The 26,575-nt window shown below is 41.4% G+C and overlaps 1 protein-coding gene across 1 annotated transcript; it reads right to left on the bottom strand.

Annotated features, from left to right (window-relative positions):
* Nucleotides 1-467: 467 nt before the first annotated feature.
* On the bottom strand, nucleotides 468-24,849 carry RAB20 (RAB20, member RAS oncogene family). Its single transcript, XM_084286178.1, has 2 exons — nucleotides 24,664-24,849; nucleotides 468-1,402 (listed from the first exon to the last, which is right to left on the bottom strand). Exons 1-2 carry the CDS (start codon nucleotides 24,833-24,835, stop codon nucleotides 882-884), a joined length of 693 nt encoding a protein of 230 aa, XP_084142304.1. The 5' UTR covers nucleotides 24,836-24,849; the 3' UTR covers nucleotides 468-881.
* Between the last annotated feature and the right edge of the window lie 1,726 nt (nucleotides 24,850-26,575).

Genomic DNA, 26,575 nt, shown 5'->3' with positions numbered 1-26,575 from the left:
AGCTGATAAAAATCAAATACGTGGATTTGTCTGGGCATAGCCAAGGAGGAGTTGGAACGGATGAAGAACCCAGGTTTTCAACACTATGGTATCAGTCACCATAAAGAGGTATCATGCTCGTTTCTTTCCCTCCTTCTCAGAAAAGAAACAAAAAAAAATTTGCTTCTCCACATAAAGAAATAACACGAGACAAACGAAGGAAAAAACTTCCTTCTGCAACTTCCATTTACAGCAGCAAGATCTATGATGTTGCTCTGTTAATACATGAAAGCCAGCATTACAATTCACGTAAATAAAGTCTCCATACGAAGAGCACATATCCACAGTGATTTTAATAGTACAGCTTCTGAATCTTACAGTGTCATATCTGACATAAGAAGACTGTAATCACTTTATTAGCTACAAATATAAATTATATCTGGATTTTCTTTTTCTCTTTAAGAATAAAAAAGTACCATGTGTTCAATCTTCCAAAGTTAGAATCACAAGGGGGAAGATGATTATCATTTGAAAACTGTATAGAGTATACAAATAGATCATTTATATGCAACATGAAATGGTGAGTCATTAAAAATAAGACTCCTTCACAACTGTTCAAATGATTGTCTTTACCAAACGTACTAACACAATTTGCCTTCTGAGCCCTTGGAAACTGGCAAGTCCTCCTCCATAATTTCACTCACATTCTCACACACAGTTTCCCAGAAACATTTAATATTCAGGAGACTTGGCTGTGGGTGGGGCTTTTTATTTTCTCCCACATAAACCATTACAGTCTATTTATTCTTTCACTTTTGTTTTCTGGTGAACTGTAAGAACTTCTTAGTCTTCAGTCTGCTAGAGTGAACAGTCCCTCCCATTTCTTACGTCACATAAATGTTTCAGGCACAACAACCAGATTTTGTCCTTTTTGCTGGCTTGTAGTCAGTAATGTCTACAGTTTGCGGTGGCCCCTCAGCTTTCTGCCTTACAATTATTGGCACTACCATCTCAAACACAGTTTCGAACAAGTAGTCCACCTTATATCCTGTTTTTGCACTGGTCTCAAAGCACATTTTCTCAGCGGCTGGAACATCCTTCTCATCTAGCATTTTGTATTTCAGTATCTTCTTATAGAGTGCAATCGCATCCTCTGCACGGACTTGTTTTCGCACCTTTGCGCCACAGCTGGCAACAGACTTTTCAGGCCTATTTTCATCCGGTGGCAAAGCACAGTCATCAGTGAGGTCAACTTTATTTCCAACAATAGCAAAAATGCAGTCAGCACTTGCACTGTCCGTCAGCGCCAAGAATTTGTCTTCCAGCTCCATCAGGCTTTGGAGGCTGTTCACATCGTACGTGAGGATCACGGCAGCTGCTCCTCTGCAGTACATAGACCCAAGGCCATGAAACTGCTCCCGTCCTGGCAAAGGTTTAAACACAAAAGAAGTTAGTGTACTGGAAGCTAGATCATTAACCAAGTGAAAGATTCTAAGAAATTTTAAGCCAATTTCACAAAATGGGATAGAGCACTGAAGGTAAAATATGTTACTTTTAGCACTTTTTTTTTTTTTTTTTAAACTTCTCCTTGAGAGTGCAACTGTGCCACAGAACAGCTCAGCTCACTGCACACTGATTCAGGGCAGGGAACCTGTAAAGATAAGCGACTGTGCAAGTGTGACAAAGCATTCAGAGTTGCAGAAAAAAAAAAAAACAAACATTGGTTTATGTCACGTGAGTAACTACCCTGATTGCATCCACAGATGTCTCCTTCCACCTATTGGACCATTTATAAACACAAAGTAAGTTTTATTGTGTCAAGTTCTGCTACAGTTTATTAGTCAGTACAAAGTGAGTACATACATACTTTACAAAGTACATCTAGTTCAGAAATCTGGATCAAAGACCACTTCTTCCTAGATTTTGAAGGTTTTCATAAGCAATGTAGTGCTTTGTTACATGTCCACTGTTCCCAGGTACATTGGCTTTACAGGAAGAGACTCCTTGTCATTTAATACTTCCGTATATGGTCTATATTATTATGCATCTGTCCCATCATAAGTACTTATGCTTTTTAGGGCATTAAACAGATACAAATGAACCATAACTTCACTTTAACTGTAATTTACCTTTCAATTTAGTTGTCCCGACTCACTCAATAACCACGAATTATAGCAAAACATTTTCTCCTAATCATCATCCAGCAAATACCTAACATCACTTCCACCTAAGCCTCAATGGTCTCCTTCTGACTTGTTTCTTGGAAGACAAAACTGATTCTACCTTAAACTCTGAGAAGGAAACATTGCTCTTCAGTGGCTGCAAAGGAACCAAGGGAAATGAGACTCAAGACAGACAAACAGTGTTTTCCTTTCTGACAGGGAACTGCAACTTTTCCAAACATCTAGGACATAAGGAATTTTGCTCTAGCACCTTCACTTTTCTTCCCCAGACTTGATTGAGAAAGAGATTAAATGCACAAGACTTCAAATAGCCATTGGAGCCAGCCTTTGGTCGCTACAGAACAGAACTGTGAATGAACAAAGGAAATAACAGAGAGCCAAGAATACAACTCCAACTACACTCTTTTGAACATTTAACATCATTTATCAACACTTTTCATATGGTCTCTTCGCACAGGGCCTCCATTTATAGAAAATCTGGAAATGATCTGGTTACATTTGTGTGTTGTTTTTTTTTCAGGAAGCTACTGATCACCAAGAGTTACAGTATCACAAAATCATTGCGAATGACTGTAGAACAGGAAAGGTAGAAATCCATGCCAAAAGACACAGGTCAGCGTGTATTAGGAAAACATATCTGCCACGTGAAGACGCACATGATGAAGGTAACTTAGAGCCTACCTCCCATCAGGAACAGAATTTAAAATAGACCTTTGAGTCACTGTACACAGTCCTTTGAGAAACCTCAGGACACTACTCCATGGCGGCCAGAAGAGAGACAAGGTATCAGTACATTAGTATCAAAGGTATCAAAGTATCAGTAAAACAAAACTGGAAAACAGAACTAAAAATATGAAATCCATCTGAGTCCTTCAACACTGACTGAAATTCTGGTAACCGCTAAAGAAATTAATCTAAAAGCATGCAGAGTAAAATATAGAGAGGTATAAAGGAAGATGGTGTGGATGCCCAGAAATGGTGAAAACTTGTGTAAGTAAAAATACTCATAATAAACAATAATCAAATAGTTAAAACAAAAATGATGGTGAATGATTGAAAAAGGATATAAATGGATGTCTATAAATTCTCTGGGTAGTCTCTGGGTTACTTCCTCTTAGCACAGAAAATGAGGATACCCCATCAAAAAAAGCATGCATGTAGTTTAAATGCTTACCTACAGAGTGAATAATGGAAATTGCTGTTTTATCACATTTTAGAGGTCAAAAATTCAGTGAACGGCTTTTGGGAAAGCATTACACAACGTTTATGGAGAACTGCATCTGTGCAGTTTTGTATAACTTTTGATTTGTTTTCCTCCAGAAAAAAAAGTTCTTTAACCAGTGATGTAGAAATCAGAAATAAGGGGGAATAAAGAAAAGAAGAGATGCCCTTGCTTCATTATGCTAGGTAAGAACAAGGGAGATTGGGGTGTAGGGGAAGGAGGAGGTCAGTACTTTCACACTTTCTCCTCAAATCTCACGTTCATATTTGTTCTTTCTGTTGCACTGTGAGTTATTAGAAATCTCCATATTTTTTTTTTTAGGAGAAGTCTGTGCCATGACCTACTTTGTTTTCATCAGAATCCTTATTATACTGTGGTCTGGAAGCCACAATGGAACATATATTCTCCTCGTTCTCCCACTTGAGATGCTTAAATCCAGCCCCCAAAATCATTTGCTACAGCAACCGAACGCTAGAACAATAGTATTGCTTGTTTTATGGAATTTGTATGCTAATCTAATCTTGCACAGCACAACATAAACCACGACACAATTACATTCTAACCACGAACCGACTATTCCTACAACTAACGTATTGTTGAAAAGGGTAAAAAGCAGAAAGAAGAATTTTCCTTGCATAAGGGATTAATTATATTGGAGGAATTATGGACAGTCTTTTGCTCACCCACACATCTTAATCTACATAAACATGCAGAAAATGCATAATTTACTTTTCTGCACAGTCTCCTTGTGCAGACCACTGGTAGCACTCATAGGCGGGAATATGCAGAACTCCCCCCGTCAAAACTGTGCAATGAATTTAAATTAGAATCTCAACTATCCTCAAGGTCTCAGTCAATATAATGAAGGTCAAAATAATATCAGACATAATGTGAAAAAACTTACTACAGAGAGATAGCCATCCTTCTCTTAGGACCAGTTACTTCCTTGTCTGGAAGGACCTGGTCTCACTCCAACAACATGCCTTTTTACACAGTCAGCTAGATAAAACTGCAAACCCTGGATCGAAGGATGAAACAATTTCACCCTTGCAAAAAAAGAAAGGTAACAGGGAAGAGTGGCAGAACTATATCAAATAATTTGCAATCAAAGGAATTGCAAGAACAATAAGATCAACAACAAAAGAATAATATTAGAGAAATTTTTAAAGCCAAGCAATGAAAACTAATTTCAGTTTTTCTTTATGTTTTGCCTTATTTTAAGCAGTTCAAAACCCCTATGGCTGTATCATTCCCTGCAGCACCATTTGTATTACAAAGGCTCTTCCAGCAAACATATGAAATCTTGTTGTATTCTTCACCCACTCAGGAGCAGCACAGCCAAGAAGCATTTTCAAAATTCTGTGGCGATTGCCATAAGCAAAGAATTTGGAGCCAAATGGACCTTAGGACCCTAAAGCTTGTAAGAAACCCACTGGAAAAAGAAGGGAAAAGCAGATCTTGCAAGAGGCCAACCTGATAAATGAGCAAGGCTAGATTTACTCAGCTCTGGTGAGGCCACACCTCAAGCACTGTGTTCAGCTTCGGGCCCCTCACTACAAGGACATCAAGGCCCCGGAGTATGTCCAGAGAGGGGCTATGAAGCTGGTGAAGGGCCTGGAAAACATCCTGTGAGGAGCGGATGAGGGAACTGGGGGTGTTTGGTCTGGAGAAGAGGAGGCTCAGGGAAGACCTCATTGTTCTCTGCAGCTACCTGAAAGGAAGCTGTGGGGAGCTGGGGTCGGCCTCTTCTCACAGGTAACCAGTGATAGAACTAGAGGGAATGGCCTCAAGTTATGCCAGGGGAGGTTCACATTGGAAACATAGACATTTCTGCTCAGAAAGAGCAGTCAGGCACTGGGACGGGTTGCCTAGGGAGGTGGCAGAGTCACCGTCCCTGTGGGTGTTCAAGGAAAGGTTGGACGTGGTGCTTGGGGACACGGTTTGGTGGGTGACATTAGTGGTAGGGGAGTGGTTGGACCAGGTGATCTTGGAGGGCTTACCTTAATGATTCTGTGATTCTGAAGTCTTCTAAGACAAGAACTGAAGGCCTATGTCTGATCTAGCCAGCCTGACCTACAGCTGGGTGGCTGCAGCCCACCTGAAGGCTTGTTCCAGACAGGACCACAACCTGACCAAGCTTGCCCTTCCCTTCCCAGCCATGGGATCAGCTGTCCCCAGCTGCTTCCTGGAGCTCTGTCCCTGGCCACCCTGGAGAATGAGACCCCAGGTCGCTTATGGAGTCGCTGTTGATGTTTAGGAGAGTAAAAATTTCCTCCAGCCAGATTTAAATCTGTTCCTTACCTAACACCTCTGCAAAGGCTTTCACCGCAGCTTCTAAACATGACTTCCCACACACACTTCCAAGGCATCTTCCACTGGAAAAACGAGTTTTAAATCTCTTAATGCTGAGCACACAGAAGAATGCAAAACAGCCTGTTACCTGAAGTCTTGAGGGAATATAGCACCTTGAACACTAAGGAGCCAAAAAGGTCTTCCAGAAAACACTGAAAAAAGTGATGTTATTCTGATACCTAAGTCTGAAAACGGTCCCAAATTCTGAGTTTTTAAAGTAAACATGTTGTATGGAAAACTACACAAAGGTGAGTGGTAGAAGTATATTAGTACTGTATTCAAAATAAACAAAAGTGCAAAATTGTCCAGAAAGTTTTTGAGACAGCCCATAAAGCCAGATCTCTTTCAAGGCTTTCTTTTTACTGTAATTTGAGCAGGAGGAATAAGCACAAACACAATGTACCACCTAGATTTTCCCTTCTGAATTCTAGTTCTCTTTTAAAAGAGAGTCTGAATCTAAGCACATGCAAAGTTAAACAGGAATTGTGCCCTAAGGCGGTAGCCAAAACAGGAAAGAAAATGAAGTATAGAGTCATAGAATATCCCGAGTTGGAAGGGACCCATAAGGATCATCAAGTCCAACTCCTGGCACTGCTCAGGTCTAATTTTAGACCAAAAGTTTAGACCATGTGACTGACTGCACAATCCAAACATCCAAACGCCTCTTAAATTCAGACAGGCTTGGTGCAGTGACTACATCCCTGAGGAGCCTGTTCCAGTGTGCAACCACCCTCTCGGTGAAGAACCTCTTCTTGATGTCCAGCTTAAACTTCCCCTGCCTCAGCTTAACACTGTTCCCGCAGGTCCTATCACTGGTGTTTACAGAGAAAAGGTCACCTGCCTCTCCACTCCCCCTCATGAGGAAGTTGTAGACTGCGATGAGGTCCCCCCCTCAGCCTCCTCTTCTCCAGGCTGAACAGGCCCAGTGCCCTCAGCCGCTCCTCATATGTCTTCCCCTCTAGGCCCTTCACCATCTTCGTTGCCCTCCTCTGGACACTCTCCAACAGTCTAATGTCCTTCTTGTACTGTGGTGCCCAGAACTGCACACAGTACTCGAGGTGAGGTCGCCCCAGCACAGAGTAGAGCGGGACAATCACCTCCCACGACCAACTAGCGATGCTGTGCTTGATGCACCCCAGGATACGGTTAGCCTTCCTGGCTGCCTGGGCACACTGCTGGCTCATATTCAACTTGCTGTCAACCATAACCCCCCAGATCCCTCTCTTCTAGGCTGCTCTCCAGCGTCTCATCGCCCAGTCTGTACGTAAAGCCAGGGTTGCCCCGTCCCAGGTGCAGGACCCGGCACTTGCCTTTGTTAAACTTCACATGGTTGGTGATTGCCCAGCTCTCCAATCTGTCCAGGTCTCTCTGCAAGGCCTTTCCACCCTCATCAGAGTCCACAACTCCTCCAAGTTTGGTGTCATCGGCAAATTTGCTCAGAACATCGTCTAGTCCTACATCCAAATAGTTTATAAAAGCATTGAAGAGGACTGGCCCTAAAATGGAGCCTTGAGGGACCCCACTAGTGATATCCACCAGCCACATGTGGCCCCATTAACCACAACCCTTTGAGCCCTGCCCGTCAGCCAATTGCTCACCCATCGTATGATGTTTTTGGTAAGGAGTATGCTGGGCATTTTGTCCAGTAGGATCCTATGGAAAACCATGTCAAAAGCCTTGCTGAAGTCCAAAAAGATCACAGCAGCTGGTTTCCCTTGAAGTATGACACCCATGAGACAGCACAGAGAACAGTACTAGAAAGAAACGCAGATTCAGCTGCAGCAAGACAGAGGTTCAAAGGGTGGGCCTGATGCTCTTGATTTGCTTCAGTAGGACCATCCATGTAATCACAAGACCATACACAGAAGCTCCTTCTTAATAAACAGCATTTCCTTCTGTTTGCAGACAGACCGGTAATGTTATGATCCTTTAACTGACATTAGGGGAAATAATTTGGCTAGAAACCGAGATTTCTGTTTGCACACGTATACCAAAACACAGGCTGACTATCAAAAAGCAAGCAATAAAGGTCCTTGAAGGCTTCAGGAAAATTCCCCTGCCTACATGTGACTTGGGCTGTAAAGTTTTGACATTGATGAAGTCAGAGTTCGTCACTTCTTGGTCAATATTGATATTTATTCCTTCTAGACAGCTTTAACGCATTTCCCTTACAGCCAGGAACTCTATTAAGAAGAGCTGGACTATGCCTGTGGTTACCTGCGGATAAAAATAAAGCTCTCCATCACAAAGGATTAGCATGGAGGACATAAGTAGGAATTAGTGGAAACAAATGAGCCTGAGAACACTGAAGAGCTCAATTTTTTCACATACCCAGAAGCTGCTTGAATACATGATTTCCTGATCCACTTGAAATGTCAACATTTGGTTTTGCTCCAAGACAAAATTCCCCATAGAATAAAAGTTTTGGAGAGGGGAAACGAAAAAAACAAAACACCAAACCATTTAATGCTGAGTAACTAGAAAATTCACTTACGCTTTGCCTTTACCTGGTATTTTACATTTACAATGGTATAAGAGAGAATATACTTGGGTGCATGGAAGTTTCAGAGCACAACTGACCTCTAGCTCTACTAAAAGATCAAGACAACATTTATTTTGTTTATATTAATTACTCAGAAGCTAATCAACGTTCAAGGTGTGAACTATGCCCTACTTCATGAGAACCTACTTAAGTTATTAAGATGAAGTGTACGGATGCCTTGGCCACAGCAGAACATAATGTAAACATAGGAAAGTCCTGATCTCATACCCAAAGGGCTTCACTTTCATCTTGTAAAGTAGAAAGAGAAAAAAAAAAAAAAAAAAAAAACTGCATTGGTTGAATGAACAAAGAACAAAAAGGAAGATTCTTCAGTATATCCCTCTGAAGAAAAATTGTCAGAACCAAACAGCCAGGAAAGCAACCTGTATGTAGTATAGGACTGGGACAATCCTACTGCATTTCCAGATGTAACTTACACCCAGTTGCTAAGTGAGGTATCTGTCTCATATTAAAAGAAGACTTTAAATGGCCAAATAGACAATCTTCTCCCTTAAATCTCTATGTTTTTACCTTAAAGAACAACCATGGAATTTCAGACTCCTTCAGAATTTGGCAAACACCCTGCAAACATTCCCACTCTACAAACACGAAGCATCCGAGGCTTGTAAAGCTCTCTGCAACACAGCCCTTCAGTGTGAGCATGAAAACCACACAAGCAGGAGCCATCATTCACTCCTCGCTTTGGCAATTTCTTGTCTTGCCTTCAACCTGAGCACTGTCCTTCAGGCAGCTTTAATTATCTTCCTACAAATAACACCCCCCCGTTAACAAATGTTTCACTTGGACATAAAAAGTGAAGACTAGAAAGACTACAACTTATCCACTGCATCATCTTTAGCTATGAATTGCTTAAAACCCCTCAGGCCTGATAGCATTTAGGAATTTATACTGCCTTATAAATAAAGGAAATACGCTGAATGAGCTCCAGTACTGCCCTAAGAGCTGGTGTCCAGGCAGGAAGTTTGTTTCAAGCAGGACAAGTATCTTCACATGAAAATAGAGAACAATACTCAAATGGAGGCAAGTCCCAAAATCAGAAGAACAATGTTTGAACTACTCATCAGAGACAGAAAAGCCCCACTAACTATAAACAGTGAAGCAGAAGATGTTCTCAAATACATTTAATTTAGTGGCATTTAAATAAAAGGCAGCCCTCAAGAACTCAGTGCACTATTGTACAAAAGGAAAATGTTATCTTCCCGATCTGGATGTGGCATTACATTATCCCACTATAAGCCAGTCTCCATTGAATTCACGTACAGAGAGCTTAACACAATCTACTGGCAGATTACAGAGGAGGATTCTTTCAAATATTAAAATATTCAGTTTATTGTTCTAATTTTGTCCGAACAGCCTGATAACTTACTCAAGAAAATCCAACCAGTTATCAAGTTGGAGGCAGAGAATGGTTTTCATAAAACAGGAAATACCTTGACACTGTAATCACGGGTTTATGAGCTATGATACCACAGGATGGCTTTTATCCTGAGAGATTAAGCTGCACCCGTCTATGTAAATAAAAATATTAAAGAGATACTTTTGAGAAGCCCAGCAATCTGCCATCAGCGATCCAAAAAACATATCCAAACATACATAAACTCTGTTATTAGGAAACCTACAAGTTTTTTCAGAATCAAAAAAAAAAAAAAAAAAGATGAAAAATTCAGTGATGAACAATTGAAGGACTATATGAAAAGGCAATTAAATTAAATTAAAAATTAAATGCAATTAAAAAAGAAGCATAAATTATCTTTGGAGGGTAACTTTTCAAATTTATGCCTAAATATTTAACAGATATTAATATAGTCTCCATGGAAAAAGAGAGGAAAACACGGTAGTATTTGGAAAAAAAAAAATGGATTCCCATCCAATAATTCCCCTTCCTTTTTGCCTTTTTTTCTTTCCTTTCTGCTCTTTTTGCTTGTTCCAATACAAACCCAGCATATGAATTCTTTTTTTTTTTTTTTTCTCCAGTTGTAATCACCACCAGCATTGCTGGGAAAGGCACCAATTCAGACTCTTTACATACAAGAAGAACCACTGGAAGACAGCAATACTAGAAAGCATCTGAAAAAGGGGGCTTTTACTTTCTGAGAACAGAAATTTCATTACTCTATACCCACAAATATTAATAAATATAACGAAAAATTATTTTATCCTGATTTTTTTTTGCCTACTTCTTTCTCCTCCCCTTTAAATATAACTAAACTAAAAATAACAGATACACCAATAAGTTTTGCAGGGCATGTTTCAGAAGGGATTGTCAAATATGAAACAGGGAAAAGATTTTGTCCTATAATTTTAGCCATGTCTTTAGACATTTTAGAAGGTACCTTCTAAAATAGGAACCTTTCCTTAAGAGGATGAATAATTTTGCTAATGCTTCTTATATTTATTTAGAGATTCAAGTTTTATATTTCTTTAGAGATTCCTGGTTTACAGCCTTTCCGAAAGGAAAGTCACCTTAACAGCAAGCTGAAATGAACAGCTGCAATTGTCTTTATTTTCCTTCCGCTGTTACGATTTCCATCAGGAAAAAATGTTCATCACTGCATTTTGGCTTTGTTTCCTTTTCTTTTTTTTTTTTTTTTTTTTTGCTGTATGCTTCCAGAGTGATTACAGAACAGTCCTGAATGACCAGGGGAATAAGCACCTTCATGCCTCCATACTTTCCGAGATGAGCATCTGCTGTTAAGATTGAACTATGCCAATCGATCAAGCAGTTTCAACTGATTGCTTAATAGCTATTAAAACATTGATTCCATTTGCATTTCAGAAGTGATATTTCGGCGCAATTCACGTAAGAGATCTTTTCCATAGAAGTATGCTTAAATGGGCCTTTTATTGGTAGGACAAACAGCACACTGAGAAGTTACGCAAGAACCACGCCAGCACAGCGTACTGTGAGTCACATGCCAAACACCCGAAGACTTGGTTAATGATCTACAAGATCATCTGAGTTTTATCTGAAGATGATGGCTTGTTGTGATACGCTTTTCTCCAACAACAGAAAGTAATGGGAACTTCTGCTACAGGCTTAGTTTTATTTTGTACCCTCTGAGAAGGTTATCTTTCTAGGCACACACTAGTAGAAACTCCAAAATAAACATCTTGTTACAACATTCTTCTGAGGTGCTAAAGAAATGACTCAAAAGACATAGGCTTAACTCCCAGCACACCTCTGACAAGTCCACGACCAAAAATGAGAAAAAGTCGGCTTTGGGGTTGGTTTGGTATTTTTTGGTGTGTTTCTTTCATTTTTTATTTCTTTGGATGGTTAGCTTCTCATTCTAAAGGCAGCTAAACTAAAACCACGTAACTAGCAACTTACATTGGTGCAGGTCGATCCACCATTACCTCCTTCAGAATATACCAAGCCACAGAAGTATCAAAAAAATGTTACTGCAGATGAAATCCTCTCACTCAATCCTCAATAAAATAAATATTGCTCAGTCATCTTTTGAAATCCCTGATTATTCAGTCAGAATAATCAGTTTCAGCCAGAAACTTTTTAAATCCAGCCTTGAAAACTTTCATTCCATAACCAGCAATAAAGATTTACCAGCATTTACCAGTTCCCAAAGACAGACCCATTTACAAGTTTAAGGAGATCAAGCCAACGAAGGAGAAAGGAGAGGAAAGAAAAAAAAACATTCAGAGTAAAGCCAGAGATCAGCCACTGTAATTCTCATTTGAGTCTCATCTGCTGTGTAACAACAGGATTTCATTCAGCCCCCATCCTGTAACTGAAGAATCTGTACTTCATAGAAAAACCAAAGAGGAGTTAATATTCCACAAATTCCTATGCCGTATTCACTTTAAAAAAACCCAACTCTTCACTAAAAGATACTCCTATATGACTTAACCTTCTAATTAGGCCACAGAAGTCAATAATTTTTCACACTCAGGCTCTTTGCCTCTAATCCATTAGCCATGCTTGTAGCTCTTTTCTCCAACATTTCTGCATTACTCTATAACCAAGACTGTAGCACAGAGTCACCACCACTGCGTGGTTACCCCGATTCTTCATTACTTTCATCTCTATGCTTCACATACGTTTCGGAACAGCTCTTGGGCTCTGGGACACCACAAAACATTAAGAGCTTGGTTTGTCATCTGCTACCAGCTCAATGGACCTTGCAACAAAACACGTATTGTTGCGCAAACAAAACCTAGCTTGGCCATTAGTCTATATTTGTAACCTTACGCATTTGTTTAGTCTGCGTGTTTTTAACTGCAATAGTCTTTTTGTAGATAGACTTGTCAGCTGAGTGTCTTTGGACTAAATGCGTGTTCATGGTATCTGACCAGGAATGCCTCCACCAGACAAAGGAGCTGCATAACTCTTATAATAAAAGACAATAAATACTATCAGAGATGATCCCCATTATCCACAAGATTTAGCCCATGAACTATTTTCAACTTCTCTGGGATAAAAGAGGAGCTGGAGTCCATTCTGTTTCGTAAGTTGTTTTTTTTTCTTGCTGACAAATCAAAACTCACCCTACTATTACTAGAACTAAGCCCAAACTTTTCAACTCACAAGAATTTTCATTTCAAAATCAAAAGTTCCCATTGACAGGCCAATTTTATTCTACCGGTATGCTTTCCATCCAAAGTTTTAAATTTAAACCATGTATTATTGTAACACAAAACATTTTGGAAAAATGCTCCTAACCACAGTATCTAGTGTGCTTTTTGCCAACAAAAACTTTGGGTATCCCAGTAAGTGAATATATATATAAATAGGTACCCCTGTAAATAAATATATATTGCAGCTAAAGGTCCCATTGACACCTCTACCACGCCAAGTAACTTTTTCATTTAGCTAAATGAGATTTCTTTTTTTTCAAACCACCTATTATATTTAGTTCTCTTGATCCATATGTATTTTTTAGGAGAAGAAAATAACCCCAGAAGCTTCAAGCAGTTTTCAGCTGTCTGGAAATGCAGTGCCTTGTAAATGCAATGTAAAAATGACCTTAGCCCTTCCAGTCCAGCAAGCATATCTCAAGAGTATCTGCAATACAAACTGACAAAATGACACCGGTATTTATCTATTTCCCTGCAAAACTATGATGTTTTAGAAGACACTTTATCTGCTTAAGTCTGGCAAAATAAATGAGGTGATGCCAGACTCGTGTGACAGTATCATTCTGTCTAAGAGGAAACACAGTGCCAGAACTCCAGTATCAACACCACCTCTACTGAATAGGTGGCAGAGCACTAGAGAATTAAAATCAGGAAGCTTCAGTACAGGTGTGAGCAGGAATGCAAGGCTGAATTGAGAAATTTGAATTTGAGAAAGTAAAATGTAAGCATCGATGTAAAATTCTTCTGAAGTTTTACGTTTAACAGGCAATTTAAAACTGCTGCTTCAAAGAAGAACTGGTCATTTGGCAGATGACCTGCTTAAGGAGAGATATGATTAGAAACAAACTATGAGGAGGAAAAAAATAACCTTAGGATTTACTTTGGAACAGTTCTGCAGGAAGCAATAACGCCGACTCCTTAACTGCAGCAGCAGGGCTTAAAGCCAGCTATTGCTCAGTGAAGGTAACAAAGAGACCACTTACAGAAGTGAAGTGGGCTTTGAAACCACCATGGCCACGTCAGACTCTCAGCTCTGGGTTGTGCAAGAAGCCTTTTCGCCAGAACACCCTCTGGAACAATAGTTCGTCACCTCAAAGAAAAGTCACTCCTACAGAAAAGCAATTAATTTTCCACAGGACAAACTCTAAAAGCAGCCTGTTTCCCTTTCCAGTACCCAAAATCTGATACTTTTTCCTTAAATTTGCAATTCCTTTCCACAGAGGAACCAGCGCTGCAGACAATCTTCGTGCAATTGCTAAGCAGAGCTTGTTACCAGGTCCTTACCTCCAGAAAAGAGAACTTCAAAGCCTGCAATCCCGCCCAAAGTTTGCTCTTCAAAGGGAGAAGTTGGTCCTTAGCTCACACAGGAATGCAGGGCCAGGTTTGTTTTAGTACAGTTCAGCCAGCACTGCAGGGCCCTGGAGGTCACTCAAGACAAGTTGGATGTGTTATATTACTTAATACAGAACCGCGAGTTAACTTGGCTTCCAATTCACCCAAGCAAACATTGATACAGGTGTGATATTAGAAAATAAAAATAATAAAAAAATAATCGGAGGCGGGTGGGGTTGAGATTGCTCTCCTAAAAGCACATCAGTAAACCCTTTGAAACCCTGGCACTATTAGTCATTCCTCCTCTCCGTGAAGACAGTTAGCAATCAGCATCTGCCTGTTCCCTCACAAATGAGAAATGCTTCCTGTTTTTCTTCATTTTTATCACTGTTTTAAGTCTACTTAGTTTTCTCAGCTTCCTCATTAGATACTTTACTTTCACCCTAGTCATCTTTATACAGACTTTTTTCTTTTAATAATTGAAATTCCCCATAAATTTTGCTGAAGACGGGTGACTACGCACACACCAAGTCACTACAATATTTTACATCATGCCATTCTTTGAGTGAGGAAATACCATAAACTTAATAAACACATCCTAATTAAGGACAGCAACACTTTAACTATGCACTATTTTTCCTCTCTAATGAAAGCAGGTCCTCTGTGAATTAAGTTTAGGTATCCAACCACAAAGAAACTGAAAAAAGTTCAGGCTTCAGACATTTTCAAGGATCTCCGGCGTGCTTCCACCACGGCACCAGGATACCAGAAGCAGTAATTTTTTAGCCTTCAGTGATCAGCCCAGAGGACATTTAGGGCGACCCGGTCACACTTTCCTACCCTTGTCCACAGCCAGAGATCATCCTGTTCTCCCACAACAACAAGGCTTTGTTCAGTACAGACACTCTAGGGCATACAGAAAGGGCCAAATGTGCCCTGAATATATCAGCCGTGGTTCCTTTTGGAGATAAAATTAATTGCTAAGTCATATCCAGATGGTACCTCAAGTACTACTTCCATAAATCTTTTACCTTACCAGTACCTTTCCAAGTTGACTGGGACTACGTGACAGGAAGAAGAGTGCTGAAATATTTCAAAATGACAGCTTTTAGAAGCTTGTGTAAAACAGCAGCTGCATGCTGGTAGTCACCACTGTTTGCCACTGAGGAGGGGAAAAAAAGTCAACATGCAGAAATGCAACATTCAGATTCTGAAAAATATAGAGACCAGGCTCCACAAAGAGGAAAAAAAAAAAAAAAAAAAAAAAAAACCAACATTTGAGAGCTGGCAGTTCTTGTTGTCAGAAGCGACCTTTTGTGTCACATGCTTTAAAACTGAGAAATGGTTCTTGCACACATAATGAATAATAGTTGTCTGAACTACTTCACTAAGTTACCTTCTCAGACCAACAGCAAGCACCTAAAGATGGTCTGCCCCAGCAGATACTTGATAAGTGCTTCACATTTAAGGTTGATCTGTCTCATGGTGAAATGAAACCATGCTGTAGTAGATAACTACAAGTAACGCCTGGTTTCTAACACTTCAATTGCCTAGCCTTCACTAGCTATTTGAAAAATTGTAATTCAGGGTAGAAAGTCGAATGGGTAGAATGAAGGATATGGATCTTGTAAAGCGAATAAAGATCTACTATTTCATTTGCTGAAGATCATCTCACATCAGTAACAAGGGACATAAACCTAGGCCCACTCAGACATATTTTTAAATGATTTGTTTCAATATCAGTTCAGGCAGATTCTCAACTGAGAACATACACAATTTATTCGGTTCTAATTTATCCACAAGAAAATCACAATTGCTTCTGCTCATTACCAGCTGCCACCAGCTTTGACTGAGCTGAAGTCTCCCTCACTGGATGCCCTTGGATAGCTGCTGTCTGTCCGAAGCAGGAGGAAGTTCTGGTGACCCGGCGGGCTGTCCTCAGCAAGCACCATGAACAGGAGACTGTGCCAGACATACAGCTGCCTCGAGGATTTAACAGGAGAGGTTTACTGAATTTGGGTAATCGTATCACGGAACACAGCGCTTGGGTTTTCAGAAGATCTGCTGATGAAGATGAAGACGTGGCTTTCAGTTTCCAGCACTTCTTCTCCCTTCCAGTTCCACTTCTTGCTTCTCTGCCTGCACTCTTAAGAGCATGTTTAATATTCACTGTGTAGATGCATTAATTTAAGGATTAAAGAAACAAAAACCACAAAACAGGGATGGTAAAATAAAACTGATCTTGTCTTATTAACACTCCCTAGCCTGGCACAAAAGGAGTACCACTAAGACCTGTAAACAGCTCAGTTCTGAACTCACACACAGCATATGCCACGCAGAGCAATCTGCTTGCACTGTGCAGCATCCATCCATTGAACCTTCATGACACGAGGGGAAGCCACTTACTGAAAGGGAACTGACTGCAGATTTGCATGTGCTACATCCTTTTTTTTTTCCCCTCTAGTCTTAAGAAAGCAATGAGGCAGCAACCCTAGGTCACAAAGTACTGTTCTGCTAGAAGGAAGGCAGCGACTACTCCACTGCCACTGGGCTTCCAAGGTTTAACAAAAAAATAACAGTTGAGAAGGAAAATGTGGAAACATGGAGGGTGCATACAATGCTACACGGGGAAAGGAGATAAGGGAAATAGGAACGTGATACAGACAGCTATCTGTTGTGGGAGGGAAAGCTCACGTCCTAAGGAGAGTCCAAGAGAGTGTTTGTTCCTCCTCATAAAAATAAGCAGCAGGCACACAGGCAGGGACCAGGGAGAGGTGAGCAGTTTGAGCTGTTTTTGGTTTCATGAAACTAAAGATTTATTTTTAAATAAGCAGTCTGTAACAGCTTTTCAGAAAAAAATAAGTAAAAATCAGTCTCATTATACCAGCTATTTTCCAAAACGTGTTCCACGTGTCACCCAAGAGATGTGATGATCCCTTTTACAAAGCTTGGAGGATGATGACTAAATTACATAGGACTCTTGCTTTGTTTGTTTTGTGTTTTTTTTTTTTTAAACCATAAATCACTACAGATATTGTAACTTCCCAATTTTCTGAATAAAACAAAATCCTTTGCTGCCGTTTGCTGTCAGAAACAGCAGAGTAGAAATAAATAATAAACAAACAAGAAACCCTCTGAATAACCCAGAGCCTTATTTCTTTCCAAATAAGGGAGCTAATAAGAGAGTAGCACCAGATTTGTACATCCAGACGACAGACCTCACTATGAAGAACAGAAAACGAACGTTGAGAAGTTTCACGGCATAAAGCACAGAACCGCACTCATTCGCAGCCCCAGCAGTGTCGCAACCTGCGCAGCCAGACAGGGAAGTCAGCCAGCCCAAACCCCTCGGGACATGGGAGGGAAGGGAGCAAGAGCTCACCTGAAGGTCATTTCAGCCAGGGCACACCACCACACGTGTATGTTTTTATACCATTGCAGTTCAGTACATTAGGAACATGAGTGCAAGCAGGTATCCCAAAGTTGGCTGTCTCCATTTAAAGTAGTTGTTATACGGCCAGTGTTCAAAATTTAAGTATTTCTTTTCTTTTAAAGGCTATTCCCATGTACTAACCTTCTACTTTACATTCTTCATAAAGCATATTACACTCACTTACCTTGCCCCACCTCACAAACTGTTTCTTTGAGGTGCCTGGTTTATATATTCTTACAGGAACAACATTTCCCTGAATGCCCAACTAAGCCACCCTTCACTTTATGGATAATGATATAATTAAGAGAAGAATAAAAACTCAAATACTTAAGTCATACAAAATATTCAACCATACACATTTAAGGTTAAGTAGTCATCAGCTACAAATGGTAGAACAAATACACCCTGCTATTTCAGCAGTACTGAAAACCATTATTTTTAAGCAAAGTATACAAGAGCAGTTGGATGGCTGGAAAACATCTTTTTCCTGTATTTCATAAGAATATCCTTAAGTATAAAAACGGTGGTTAGGAATACTAAATATATAATGAATTAAGGGAGAAATGCCATTGGATCAACTGGGGAGAGGACATGCTGTGGGAAGAGGGAGAGGTATCTACGTCAGACACTTAATGGTTACTGAACATAATTGTTTCAATCTTCAATTCATTAACCTGGAGACCAGAAAAACAAGGAAAATGGTATATTCTTTAAACTGAGGATACGAATAGTTATTTTCATGACAGAAAAAAAGCAAAAACAAAATTGAAAGAACTGAAGGGGGTGGAGAGGGCTCAATAATAATAAACAGAAATAACCTGAAAGCACAGAAGCTTTAATTCACAGTAAGGCAATTTGTGACTATAACCTGTTTGAATATTGAAAGTTCTGAATGTCCCTCCTCCTGGAGTCTTGTACATGAAGTGTCCACCATGCTACAAACTAGACTAGGATGTATTTTTGCTCTAATGAGCCAATGTTCAAATTCAGACAAGAAAAAGCCAAAACTCATTTCCTCTGACCACCTCTGCTCTCAGCAGTACCGCTCACGTAAGCTAAGTTTTAATCCATTTCCTAGGCCCGCACATCTTTGGGCACTGCATATGAAGCTATAGTTAATATAACAAAAACAAAACAGGAAAAGTAATATATCACAACTCTGACACCTTTTGATCATATCCCAGAAGGTCCTACCCAACATTCACCCAGAAGAAAGCTAATCAGCCAGACTTGGGAGAGAAAATGATTCTTTTTATTCCATAATTTCTGACATCTCCGAACGTATCCACCACAGTCTCAGTGTCTTTCTTTGTGGAGACCCAAACAAAGGTGACTTGTTTAGATGTTTTGCAATACTACAACGTGACTCGGACAAGGAATTACCAAGTTCACCTTCAGTTCATCCAGAGAAACGCTGCCACAGAAAAAACAAACACTTGGAAGCTCACATGGCAATTGGCTTGAGTGCAAATAATTGTTGTGCACCAAACAATTAAGCTATGATATGTGATCACAGCGTGAAGTTAAGATACTCAAATTAGCCTACGTGTCAGGAGCATACCACTATTTACCCAGCTAGACAGAGGATGATGCAAGGAAAAAAGAGTGTCACGTCCCATTCTGTCCCTGTGTCCTCCCCTCCACCTCCAAATAGTTGAAAGAGTGTTCATAGACAGCTCAGGCACGCATTTGACAGATATTAAGCTCAAAATGAAGAGCGCAACAAGGCATTAATGACTTGCTTTCTTGCACAAAATACCTATTTAAGCCTTCGCACACACCCTACTAGCAGACAAATTTACTGAAGCAAATAATCCAGTCCACGGCCATCCTTCTGAAATTTTCTACAGTTTTTCCCACCTTGCTTCTGATCCACCAGCAAGATGAATTTTCATACATTTGCATTTTTTGTCAGCAACCCTGAAGCAAGTCTACCATTTTGTTTCCACTGTCTGACTAGCCATTTCCCTCTTTTATGCCTCTCTCTCACAAACATTTTGTCAGTGTTGTCATTAAGCAGGCAGTCATCACTTAAACTAACCTTTCAGCTGTCACGTCAATGTTGACAGAGATATCTGGAAAACACACCTCTTCCTTCAGTAAGCAGGGAAGACAGGATGCAATGCCAAAGGCACAAGCTCTTCATTACAGAGATTATCAGTGCTGCTTCAACCTAGGATTTGGGGCTTTAAAACATGGTTTGAAAATAGATATGTTCAGTCAATTCAAGGACTTGTACAAACTCATTCATATCAGCCACAGACACAAAGCAGAGTTTTCACAGGAAGATAAGAACACACATCATGCACCAAAGACTAGACAAACACATCCTTGTTTTCCTTCCCACTAGATGCTCTTGAAAACAGTTAATATTAATCCCTCTCCACTCTTTTACAGTGTGACTCTAAAACTCAGGCCCCACTCCAGGCCAAAATTAAAAAGCAAAGACAACATCGTTTTTCACATAAGTCGAGGTGCTCCTGAGGACTCCAAAGCCACAAACCTTAGCTACGGCTTGATAAACATTAGCGATGTTGTGCCATAACACATTGCCAGCTGTAGCCAGGCGAAAATCCCAGGTTACCGATACAATTTGGAGAGAGTCATATTGAACCTTCAGGTCCCACTCGGGCTGGACTAGCGGAGTCCCTTTGCACATTATTATTGAAGCATGGATTTAACATGGAAGTCTGAACAGAGACATTACCAGAGAGGTCCATACGTGACACTCATCTTGGCCTGTATTAAATACAACAAACAAGTGGCCTACCCTCCCCAACAGCTTGCCTCCTCAAGAGTCAGTACTAAAAAATACACAATAGAAACATAATCCCCCCTCAATAAAGTGAGTTAGCCACAGCTGTATGAAGAAAACGTGTTGATTTTGTCCCCCATGTGTTGTTCACGTTTTTGTTTTCTTCCCCACAGTTCCCTGTGACAAGGTATTTCCAATTTTTTTACTGCCTTTGTGTAAAAAAGCACTTTCTGTCAGCAGCAGTGAATTTGTCACCTTTGACTTTTGCATCTCTATATTCTCAAGTTGTAGGACACAAAAAACAGAAGTTTCTTGAGGACTTTCTCTGTACAATTCATTGTTTCCTCATACTTTTAATCACCTCCCAAGTTACTCTGCTCTTCTCAGAGAAGATTCATTGCAGAAAAATCCCCTAGTGCAATGTTTCACAACAACAAAACTAGGCTTCTGCGGACGTCTGAAAGCAAAACCTTTATTCCTGTTTCTGAGCCTGCTTCATAGGCTTTAGATACAGAGCTCAGTGACAGTGAACTCTCTTCATTGGCTTCCCCAAATACACAGGAGATTTTTCTCAGCAGCTAACCACCCCATCTCTTTGAATCTCCATTCTGACAGCTTCCTTTTCAAGATGTGGGGACTATAACCATACACAAGGAAGCTCTGCGCATGAAGGCGCTGGTCCTCAGCTATCATATGCAGAGGCCAACATCATATTCTGCAGGATAATCTTCCCAGAGGCAAAAAGCAAAAATTCAGACAGCTCAGGGTCCAGTTACCAAGAGTATGACTCACAGGCAACAAACTTAAGACAGGTTATCCTCTGTGGTTTTCATCTCCTACCTTTTTAAGTTCCAGGCTCCTGAGCGCAGCCAGACACACAGACTCACTGAATGAGTCTTCCTGCCCAAGACTCTTGTTGGGGTAATATCCTCTAAACCTCCTCAAACATACCTCATTAAACACTGATCAAGACCCAACGTCAGCTGCTACTCTGTCACTCCTTCACCTGGCTTAGAAAGGCCGTCCCACTTGCCTCGGGGTCCTCTTGGGCTTTGAATAACCCAAGTACCCACCTCATCTGTAGTTTCTTTTCTCCCCCTATAGACCTCCACCTCCAAAAACAAAGTTAAGAGGCTCAAAGACAAAGTCAGCGAGGAACCTAACACCGTTGCAGACTGCTACAGTTAAGCTCTACTTCTTTGAGAGCCGAATACTCACAGAAGATAATCAAATCAGTTCTCCCATTCAGCCACCTAGCTTAAGATGAGAGGAAGGAAGAGAAGGGAAGCTCACTTTCCCAGTTAACCTTTATGTTCATTACCATGCTGCATTACTCACCGCATGGTAAATTCAAAAGCCGGTTTCTTTCTTAAAATGCAGTCACAGCATCACGAAGTGAATTTTGTTAAATACTTGTGATTAACTTACTGGCCTGCTGCTTTGATACCAAGCCAGCAACACAATGGATCCTGACCACTAATAGTTAAAAAGCCTTGCTTCTGGGGGCATCACCTGACAAATGTCCAATTCAAAAGACCAAAAACTAACATACAAACAAGTTTTTCCCTTTTGAAATATTAAGACATAGAAAACACACGTGAAATCCCCAAACACTTCCACTGAATTGTTAAGCAAAAACACCACACGCCTTTAAAGGTAGAGCAGAACCGAGACCCAGAGCTTCAAGGTACATTTGTGCTGCCAGAGAGAAGAGAGAACCTACTAGCATGGTGTTGCACCCCACCAACACCCAGCAGAGAGCTTTGGTTTACCCCAAAGCTGCTGTCAGCACTGCGTAGAAGACAGACACACACACACTTGGACACCCTTGAGCCTCCAGCCTCCGATTCGTTTGCAGAATGTTCTTCTGGCTGATGCTACTGCTTACGTTCCCTGGGTCTGAAAAATACTGCTAGGAAGGTCTCGAGGCATACGCTCAGATGCTTTGGAGACCAAGGCCCTCTAGCAGACTAGTCCTTCAAAAAAAAAAAAAAAAAAACAAACACTAGAATTCGACTGTTTTCCTCTTCTTTTGTATACTTTAAGCACATCGGGGTTTGTTTGTTTAATTCTTTTGAATTAACTGACTCAAACAAAACACGTAAATATAATTTGTATCCAAGGAATATGAGTTAACAAACAATTCTCCACTCCACCACACTGGGTGAAACATGAGGACCATCTAGCCAGGCCTCTGACAATGGAAAAAACAGTCAAAAGTAGGTGGCTAAGAAAAGAAAGAGGACAAAAAAAAAAACAGAGCAAGCACACAGTGCTTCTCCCAAGTATTCTTCCTTGTGTAGCTTATTTGCCTCCTTGGGTTCAATGCAATTTCTAAACAACTTCTTTCATAATCATCAGATTGGAAAACTGGAAACGTCAAGTTCTTTGCTGTGAGCATTTACATTAAAAAAAAAAAAAAAAATCAAGTCTGACAACTTCTTTACACCCATTTTACAAGACTGTGGATAAGAATATCAAAGATGTAGATTAGACTAAGCGGCTGATCTTTCCAGGATAAGGATGGGTGGGAATGCACAGCCAAGAGGGGAGCCCTACCTAGGAGAGCTGATTTGTTATTCAAACTTCCCTTGGTAGATGTGAGGTGTGCATTTCTGTGATTTACTAAGTGATAACACAACAACATGCACCCCGAGCACATCGGCACGCAGATTTAATTATATCTGGAAAACAGGTAAGATATTTCTAGAGCAAGAAGACCAGAACAATGAGTAAAAATGGTATGTTTCAAATAATTCAGAGGATCAGCAACTGAACTGAGGTAGTACTAATATCCACACATAAGTAACTTTTGATCTATCGCCACTGCTGATACTCATCAGTCACTGAAGTCTAATCTTGTAAAAACACAGCAAAAAAAAGTTTCAGTTTATTATTAACATCTACCTTATTACAGGCAGCTGCCTAACCCCTACCAATAACAAACAACATCCAGACTGGACTAAACATAAAATAAAGAGGACTTCTACGGAGAGAGCAGTGCCCAGAAAAATGTTGATAAGCCAAAACAAAAATAAACATACATTCGCTACTGCTGTGCTGGAGCATTTTTCATCTCCAGGCTGATCTTTTCTTTTGGGTTCTCCTACAGAGCTGTGCATACACAGTTACACTGAACAATGTATCTGTATTTGATTACGCTGTAACTGCCTCATAAGAATTCAATAGTAAGCAATGCCAGGTTAATAAACAAACGCAGCACTGAATTTTAAGCTCCTCCTTGCTATAAAAATTCAAAGCTTAGGTGGCACTCCTCTGGTAGAGGTATGACAGTGACACCATGGAGGAGTAATACCCACATACCAAGGACTGCAGACACGTCGTGGCCAACAAAAGCACAAGGACCGTAAAAGCAAAAAGCAAACAATGACAAAACTCACATTTAATCTTATCACCATCAGAGTTGTAGCACCCACAAGGTCCACTACTTCTTCACCAGAAACAAGGCACGTACGTGCCCTGGGAGCTACAAGTTCTCAGAAGACTAACGAGAGGATCAACCACAGCCCACGGGTCCCAGTGCTGCCTAGCCCAGAGCTACTCGCACCGCTCCGCAGGAGCACCAAGCCAACAGGGAGACCCTCCAGGAGCCGTGCCTGCCTCTGAAAGGCTAATTCCCAACCGGGGGGAAGAACGGGGAAGCCACAGCTCCCAGCATGGCACATTTCACCAGCAGACACCCTGCCAGGGCTCAGGAAACCACAGGAGCTCCGGCCACAGCGCTGCGTGGTCAGCAGCACCCGAAGCGGTCCCGCTGTGGGGTGAACCCCAACTACGGGGAAGGAGCCAGGCTTTGAGCCCCCGGGAAGGTGCCTATCGCCTGGGTGCTTTGCCTGGCTTGCTGAGAAGAATCTCTGGAGGCTTTCCAGCTTCCCAGCTCAGCTCGGACCCGATTATTTCGCAGTATATATTTAAAAATAAAAGCAGAGTAGCGTAAGAGAAGTCATCTTGGTGAAGCCAGCCTTTGGCGATACTTCTGCTGAAGCACAGCCCACCGCTAGCCACCCTCGCGGGTCCTGCTTACTAGAAAAAAAAAAAAAAAAAACGCAATAAAACACGTCCCTGCTGAAGCACAAGTCCTTTTTTCTTCGGAAACTCCCGAGAAGTTTTGCTGCCCGGCTCCCCAGCGGTTCCTCTCCCCCCGCTCCTCCTGCTGAGCCCGGCGGTGGAAAAGCCACGTCCCCGCAGCAAGCTCGCTCCCCCCCCAGCCCCAATACCAACCCCACGGACCTGCCGTGTCCCAGATGGAGATGTTGTAGGGCCCCCACTGCTTGAGGTAGAAGGCGCCGCCGACGGTGCTGACGGTGTCCTGGAAGCGCCGCTCCATGTAGCGGTGCAGCAGCGAGGTCTTGCCCACGTTCATGTCCCCCAGCAGCACCACCTTCCCGTCTGGCTTCTTCATCGCACACCGACACGGCGCCGCCGCGGGGCTCCGCCAGCCCCGGGGCCCTGCTCTTCCTCCTCCTCCTCCTCCTCCTCCTCCTCCTCCTGGCCCGGCCCGGCCCCGCTCCGCCCCCGCCGGCGCCAGGGGGAGGGACCCGGGCGGGAGCTGCGCGGCCCCGGGCCTGGAGAAAAGCTCCGGGGAAAGTTTTTTTGTGGGACAGAAACGGGGCAAAGCGGGGCCGGGAGAGGGGAGGCGAATCTGGGGTGTCCCTGGGAGAAGTCACCTTATTGTCGGCTGCCCCCACACACTGGGAAGGGGGGTAAAGGGGCAGGCGTCCTCACAGCCGCCTGGCTCCAGGCAGAACAGCGAGATTTTGTTCAAAGCAAACCTGCTCAAAAAGCAGTATTTCTGTATTACTGAAGCCGTGCCAGTAATCCTGCTTATTCTGCATTTACTGCCCAGATAAGCGGTTTAGGCTTCCTCCGGAGATACCTAATTTCAGTTCAGGTTTACATACCCTCCAGATCGCAAACCTCTGGAGTTACACAAACAGAAAGGTTGCTAAATCCTTTAAAAAAAAAAAAAAATGCAAAAGACTCCAAAATAATAATGCTGAATGCGATTCAGAGCCATGCGAAACCTGTGGGCTTTATTTCACTTTGATCATTGCATTGAGGTAGTTTGCTGTGGCACCTTCACCTTCACCTCTGATTGCCGTTTCCTTCCCAGATTCCCATCGTAATCCGAAAATTGGGGAAAAGAAACCCACCAGCTCAAAGTGCTTCTTCCAGGTGGAGCAAAGCAACTAGTTTGGGGGTGTTTTGTTTTGTTTTTCTTTTCTGGGTCCCCTGTGTATATATATATATATACTTATATATATACTTATATAGTATATATAAGTATATATACTATATATATATATATATATATATATATATATAAGTATATATATATGTGTATATATACTTATATATATATATATATATATGTATATATACTTATATATAGTATATATACTTATATACCATATATGTATTCCGGGGTCCTCAGTATATATACTCCTACCTCACACATGGACTTGCTGTCTGTGTAATAAAAAAAAGTCCTAAATGCTTAAGTATGATTATTGATTTACAGCACTTAAAACAATGATTTCTGTACTTTACCAAGGTTCTGCTGTGCTTGAGTTACTACCGATGTGCTGCTGAAATGCAGCTCTTTTCAGTGTCCGAAACAGGTATGAACAGCTTCTAAAAGTGATGCAGGAAAGTTAGGAAAATTGCAGAAAACATGCAATAACAGGGTGAAAGAGCAACTAGGAATTTAGGTTTTGTTAATTAATGTGCTATAAAAGAGAATGTGATGCCCTTAATGGATGTTTACCACAGTTGCTTGAAAGAGATACCTGTGACCCTCCACTTTTCAGCATGAGCATTTCAGGCTAACAATGGGATGCAAATAGGATCAGAGAGTACTGCATGTTGTTTCAGACACTTGAGAGGATTTTGGAAAAATAGTTGGTAATGTGGCCAGGCTCCTGGTGTGCAGAAGGGCTCCTGAGGTAAGCCGAGGACTGAAGGTTGTGAAGACCTTAGCAGCCTGAGTTTCCAGCGACCTCAGGAGAACAGGTCCACCGGGCACCGTGCAGTGCATGTGGCTGTGACTGCCAACATCGCTTTGTACGAACGCTCTCCAGTCCTCCGCGGGCAATTTATGTCGTATGTTGTTAATGTCAAATAGGTCATGATACACTCTAGT

This window comes from Netta rufina (assembly GCF_964035555.1).
Source record: "Netta rufina genome assembly, chromosome: 1".
Lineage (NCBI taxonomy): Eukaryota > Metazoa > Chordata > Aves > Anseriformes > Anatidae > Netta > Netta rufina.
This window is presented reverse-complemented; position numbering and strand designations above follow the sequence as displayed.

Coding starts and splice junctions, on each gene's coding strand:
- RAB20 (XM_084286178.1), bottom strand. CDS start 24,835: ATGAAGAAGCCAGACGGGAAGGTGGTGCTGCTGGGGGACATGAACGTG. Junction 1,403..24,663: donor CTCCATCTGGGACACGGCAG/GTCCGTGGGGTT, acceptor AACCTTTGCCAG/GACGGGAGCAGTTTCATGGC.